We start from the raw sequence: 6,328 nt of genomic DNA, 5'->3' as shown, positions 1-6,328 counted from the left end.
AGATTGTTATATTATATTATACATCTTATTATATTTAAAAAAAGAAAATATATATATGATTATTGATGATAAATATTCATATTGTTATATTATATTATACATCTTATTATATTTAAAAAAAATATATATATATATATATATGATTGATAATAAATATTCATAGTGATTATGACAATAATTATTACAGGATACGTTAAAGATCTAGAGGATAGTAATTCACTGGACGAAGTCACAGAGTAATGATCAGAGCAAAGCGGTTTGAGCTGGGAACCGCGACTATTAATCCGGTGATTCCAGCCACCTGGAGTCGACAATCAAAAGAAAAACAAGTGAAATATAACAAATATTCCTTGTTGAAAATCATTTTAATATTGTGTTGCATAAACAACGTTTATTGCGACAATCGTTACGATTGGATTAAAAGATTTTCACGTGGTATAAACGATCTACGATTAGCCATGACCGATGATAAAGAAACTAAACTTTTACATGGCCGTTGTAATATGGATAGTGTCTGTAAATGGTATTGGCAAAATATTACCTCTAATGCTAGAAACGAAGTCATAAATACAACTGGAATTCAAGGTAAATATATCACGCGAATCGTTTTATTTTAATTAATTAAAATTATGTTACGATTAATAATAAGTTACGCGCATTTATTATTGTTATTATTATTATAATTCTTAATAAGAAGGTATCATAGGGAATTTGGACATCAAAAAAAGAAGTAGAACTTAATTTTGATAAGTTGGACGAAACGGTCCCTTTATTGGGACTTCTTCAGCAACTTAATCTTTAAACGGATTATAACGGATTAAGAATTAACGAAGTGTAGATGTTTTGTGTTTTGAATATTAAAATTAAAAATAATAATGTATGTATACTTAAAGAAAAAAAGACGCTGAACTTTAAAGATTAAGTTGCTGAAAAAAGTCCCAATAAAGGGACGAAACGTCCAACTTATCAAAATAAAGTTCTACTTCTTTGTTTGATATCCAAATTCCCTATGATACCTTCTTATTAAGAATTTTATTTTTCGACGAGAGAAACAACTGATTGAATTATTATAATTATTATAATAATAAATAATAGAGGATAGTAGAGTAGTAATCTTTAATAACGATTCATTATTTTATATTTAAGGGAGTTATCTACAATTCTATGGTGTCGGCAATGGTATGATATATTCTGAATATATACCACGCAGTGGATCACATTGTCATCTGACATTGAAATTATTACAAAAAAATATGAAAAATGGGGTAATAAGTTTCATAATAGATACGAACAATCAGTCTTACGTTGCAAGTGAACGCAGTGGAAACAATAATGCCGTGTAAGTATGAAGATTTTTTAATATATATATTATCACGATATATTTATGAAATCCGAAAAAAAAAAAAAAAAATAAACAACTAACGGTACACACGTACACGAAATATTTATTCAACATTTAGATGGGAGTTTATCAGTTTCAACATCGGTGCGATTCAACAAAAATTTCGTCTAATTATGGAATTTCTTATACCCTATAACAAATCAAGCATAGGCGTTGACGATATTCGTTTGATCGATTGTTTTCCAGGTAATAATAAATAAAAAAAAAATAAAATAAAAAAAACCATTCAACAAATCAATTTGATATTTATCGTAAATTCGCAATTCGATTGACAAATTATAATTACGTTAATATATTCGTAACAGAGTATTCCCCACAAGTTATGGTTTGTACGGACGACATGTTTCGTTGCAATAATGGTTCCTGTTTGAATAGAACACGAATATGCGATTTGTCGAAAGATTGCGTCGATGGAGAAGACGAAGGTCCAGATTGCGGTAATTTTATAAAAAATTTAATCTTCCTTTTATTTTATTTTATTTTATTTTGTTTTGTCTTCTTTCGGTTTTGATATAATCTAATGCATTTTCCGTATCGATATTATATTTTATTTAATACGACAAAACGTCAAATGATTTGAATAAAAATTCAAGCAACAATAAATGACTCGAATATTAATCGTTCGTTGATAATAATCGAATGATCAATTTCAGATAAAATGCCTCCACATGCTAGGTGTAATTTTGAAAATGGCTGGTGCGGTTGGAGAAATGTTCCAGGAAATGTATTCAATTGGACTCTTCATTGTGGTCCGACACCAACCGAAAGATCTGGACCAAGTTATGATCATACTTATCGCAATGCAACCGGTATAACACATTTTTCTCTTTTAATATTTTCTTCATATATATATATATATATATATATATATATATATATATATATACATTACAATATATATACATTACAATTAAATTCTGTATACATAAATATGTTATATATATGTATATAGAATTTAATTAAAATGTTCTTACATAAGAATATTTAATCATTTGATCATTCTAGGAACATACGTTTACGTGAATACTGCTAGAGGAAATTATGGTTATGAAGGATTATTGGAAAGCCCATTGTTTAATCCAACACCACCATATAGTAATGATCCAAATAGTTCTTATCATCATAGTTGTCAAGTAGGTATATATAATAAAATTTCTTTCTTTATTATATTTTTATTTCTTTTTTCATTTTATATGTTTTATTACAGATAAGATTTTTTTATCATCGTCACGGTGTACCGCGTGGTTCTTTAGGATTATTTTTGGTTCAAGTAAAACCACATAGAAATAGTACACAATTATTATGGTGGTCTTCTAGCGATAGAAGTGACGATTGGTATAGTCAAGCTATTCCTTTACCAGAAGTACGACATAGGTATGTAATTAATAAATGATAATGTGTGTGTGTGACTGTAAAATTAATATGTGGTACGAGTTAATATATATTTATCTTTTAGATATTATTTTCTATTTGAAATAAGAAAAGGATATGGTTCTAAAGGTGATATAGCAATAGATGATATTTCTCTAAGTCCAGAATGTTTCGGTATAGGTAAGCTTTAAATAATACAGGATTAATCAATTATTTCTAAACTATCTCACACATAATCAGGTTTAATAATATTATATGAATAAATATTCATTTTAAAAGTCTTGAAAAAAAGGAATGAAATTTTTCTATAAAAATTTGTCACCTTACATGTCATTATTATTATTACTTATTAATTACCTTGTCATTTATACAATTCTAACTATTCGAATTGAAATTCTTGTCTTATGGTTTAGGAGTACCACCAGAAGTTGTTGGAAGTTTTGATTATAATAATCCAATAATAGAATCTGAAAGTATTCCTGAACCACACGTTGACTTTGTTAATAAAACAGGTATAATAATCGATTCTCGAATGATATTTCATATGAAATATATAATAATCATATAATTTGATATATCTGTATATTATTTTTAGTCATTCATATAACTACTTGTGGTGCTATCGGTAGAGTAGGTCCAACCGCAGAACAATGTATGGAAGAACATAATGCGACTAATGTTAAAATGGTTGAATTGCCATCTAAAACCTATCAAACAAATTTTCCTTTTGCCAATTTAACTGGAATTCAAAGTTGGATTGCACCAAGCGGTGGATATTATACGTAAGAAGAACATTTATTTTATATAAAATCTCTTATTGTTACATTTTTTTATATATATAATATAACATTGTTTTATATAAAATCTTATTATTTTAACAAAGTCAAATTATATAAAACGAAATAATAGTATAAATTGAATAAAAATTGAATAATTTATGTGTAACCGGGATATTTTGATTGGAAAATAATTTGTTAATAGTTTAATTGGAATGGGTGCACGTGGTGGCCGAGGTGCTGGTGACATAGGAAATTCCTTGGGTGCATTTGTTCGTGGTGTTGTTGAATTAGAAAAGGGTGATCAACTTTATTTTATGATTGGACAACCTGGAACTGACGCGTGTCCTAAGGTAAACAATATTTCAAACAAATCATTCATTCCATTTAATTATACATAATTTTCCTATACCTTTGTAATATTTAATAATCAAATTCTCAGGTACCCCACCCACCCCATACGCGCGTAATAAGTTCTTTTCATATCAAATAATTTGAAAATTAAATGAAAAGTGTGATTGTGTGGATGATTGATATATTTTGGATTAAACGATTAATGAATTTACAGAATTTAGGATGGCGAACGAAAAAGTGTAATCCACGATACGATGTAATAACAGAAACGGGTGGTGTATCGTCTGTAATGGAAGAAGTGAGAAAAATGGAGGTGAAAGATGGCAGTGGTGGCGGGGGTGGTGCCACTTATATATTTACCGTAAGCAAAATGATTAAATGGAATAAAAATGAAACATAGAATTCAAATATAGTCTATATATACATAGGAATTGTTTTACAGCTAAAAAACAATAATGATCATGAACCATTGTTAATCGCTGCCGGTGGTGGTGGATTGGGATTACGTTTTGGGCCAGATGTTGATGATGGTATACAACATGGGAAAGGTCTTTCAGAACTTTCGGACAAACCTCATTCTGGATTAGCGATTACTGACAACGCAGGTATCGCTAAAAAAACAATTTACTTATTAAGGTAACTGTGTTAAATATTTATAGGGATTTTTTTTTTTTTTTAAATATAATATTAATCGAAACAGGTCCAGGGGGTGGTTGGAATAGTTCAAGTGGTACATCACGAGTAGCAGCTGGAATTCCATTGGTTCGGGGAGGATATGGTGGTGCTGGTTGTGGTTCCGGAAAACAAGGTTATGGTAATGGTGGATTTGGTGGAGGTGGTGGTGGTTGTTTAACAGGTGGTGGGGGTGGTGGTTATATAGGTAAATACAAATTGTTAACAATCTTTAATCATTATTTTCCATAAATTTCTTAATTATAACAAATATTCATAATCACTTGGATAAAACGTGGGATAATATTCACGCAGGTGGTAGTACCGGTTTAAAGGATTCCGGTAACGGCGAGGGTGGATATTCATACGTATCCCGTGATCTCCTTCACGTATATTTTAAACCTGCTGCTAATGCTGGACCCGGGGAAGTTTATATAATACCTGCCATTAGTAATTGCGGTTGTGATTTTCGTTGCGTTGCACTCGATCAATATTTGAGTGACACCAAATGTCTTTGTCCACTTGGTTGGATACTAGATAATGATTCCAAATCTTGTAACAGTAAGTGATAAATTATTAATATCTAAAAATATTATGGTTATTATATACTTATATATATATGAGCCGTTTATTTTGAAAGTGGCATAAGTCACTTTTTTTTTTTTTTACTGAAAATAAAAAGATACCGTTCAATTGTAATTAGTGTTGGCATTAACTTGATTTTTTTGAAAAAGTGACTTATGACACTTTCAAAATAAACGGCTCATATATATATATATAAATATTTTCTGACGGTAATAACGTGTTTATTGCAGTGGCCAACGATTCAAACGTGTCTTATCAAAAGTTTATGATTTCGTTAATAGTTTCCAGCAGTATTTTATTGTTGGTTTTCACCGGACTCGGTTGGATGCTTTGTAAGCTATCAAAATTTGTTATTTCATTGTGATTGGAGATTTAAAAATGAATATTTATTGGAATTAATATTTTGTTGTGTTGTGTACGCGTGTGTTCATCTCGCAGATAATCGTTATCAGAATCGTAAAGCTCTTTTACGACGTCGCCAAGCGATGTTTGGAAATGGTACCGAATTGACAGCTTTAGGAGTTGTCTCGGATAGTATGATGACAGAATTTAATCCTAATTACGAATTCGCTGGGAATTTATACAGTATTAAAGATTTATATCAGATACCACGTGAACATATCACTTTGGTTAAGTAAGTATTTATTTTTTTATTTCTTCGATGGATTATTTAACACGTTAATTTATTTATTTTCTGATACGATACAAAACTAGACCACTTGGACAAGGTGCTTTCGGTGAGGTATTTCAAGGAGTATACAAATACAGACGTAACGAGGAACACCCGGTAGCTGTTAAAACTTTACCATCCTTAACGACGTCTCAAGCTGAAGCTGATTTCATGATGGAAGCACTTATCATGAGTAAATTTAGTCATCCCAATATAGTACATTTTATTGGTGTATCTTTTGACAAGCATCCAAGATACATCGTATTGGAATTATTAGCTGGCGGTGATTTGAAAAATTTTCTTCGAGAAGAAAGACCGAAACCGGTTAGTTATAATCACACACACACACACACACTATATCTTTAATTTATTTCTATATATACAATATATATATTATAATTATATATATATTACTCGTTTTAAATAATAATTATTAAAAAAATAATATATATATCTTATATAATATACAAATGGTATAATAATACAAATATAAAATAA

At 29.6% G+C, this 6,328-nt stretch overlaps 1 protein-coding gene across 3 annotated transcripts in view; it reads left to right on the top strand.

Moving 5' to 3' along the window:
- LOC106791608 (ALK tyrosine kinase receptor) overlaps nucleotides 1-6,328 on the top strand; it is a 13,951-nt gene that overhangs the window by 3,311 nt on the left and 4,312 nt on the right. For all 3 annotated transcript variants that reach the window (XM_014757360.1, XM_014757359.1, XM_014757358.1), the window contains 18 exons: nucleotides 188-585; nucleotides 1,147-1,339; nucleotides 1,461-1,588; nucleotides 1,708-1,839; nucleotides 2,056-2,211; nucleotides 2,408-2,535; nucleotides 2,610-2,776; nucleotides 2,859-2,953; nucleotides 3,187-3,285; nucleotides 3,369-3,555; nucleotides 3,755-3,902; nucleotides 4,118-4,264; nucleotides 4,346-4,508; nucleotides 4,604-4,783; nucleotides 4,891-5,136; nucleotides 5,391-5,492; nucleotides 5,599-5,794; nucleotides 5,875-6,154. In XM_014757360.1, coding sequence (XP_014612846.1) covers nucleotides 240-585; nucleotides 1,147-1,339; nucleotides 1,461-1,588; nucleotides 1,708-1,839; nucleotides 2,056-2,211; nucleotides 2,408-2,535; nucleotides 2,610-2,776; nucleotides 2,859-2,953; nucleotides 3,187-3,285; nucleotides 3,369-3,555; nucleotides 3,755-3,902; nucleotides 4,118-4,264; nucleotides 4,346-4,508; nucleotides 4,604-4,783; nucleotides 4,891-5,136; nucleotides 5,391-5,492; nucleotides 5,599-5,794; nucleotides 5,875-6,154 — 3,093 coding nt within the window. In that variant the 5' untranslated portion in view covers nucleotides 188-239. The remainder of the gene's footprint in view (nucleotides 1-187; nucleotides 586-1,146; nucleotides 1,340-1,460; nucleotides 1,589-1,707; nucleotides 1,840-2,055; nucleotides 2,212-2,407; nucleotides 2,536-2,609; nucleotides 2,777-2,858; nucleotides 2,954-3,186; nucleotides 3,286-3,368; nucleotides 3,556-3,754; nucleotides 3,903-4,117; nucleotides 4,265-4,345; nucleotides 4,509-4,603; nucleotides 4,784-4,890; nucleotides 5,137-5,390; nucleotides 5,493-5,598; nucleotides 5,795-5,874; nucleotides 6,155-6,328) is intronic.

This window comes from Polistes canadensis, unplaced genomic scaffold (genome assembly GCF_001313835.1).
Source record: "Polistes canadensis isolate GaletaPanama2010 unplaced genomic scaffold, ASM131383v1 scaffold_325, whole genome shotgun sequence".
In the NCBI taxonomy this organism is placed as follows: Eukaryota; Metazoa; Arthropoda; class Insecta; order Hymenoptera; family Vespidae; genus Polistes; species Polistes canadensis.
This window is presented reverse-complemented; position numbering and strand designations above follow the sequence as displayed.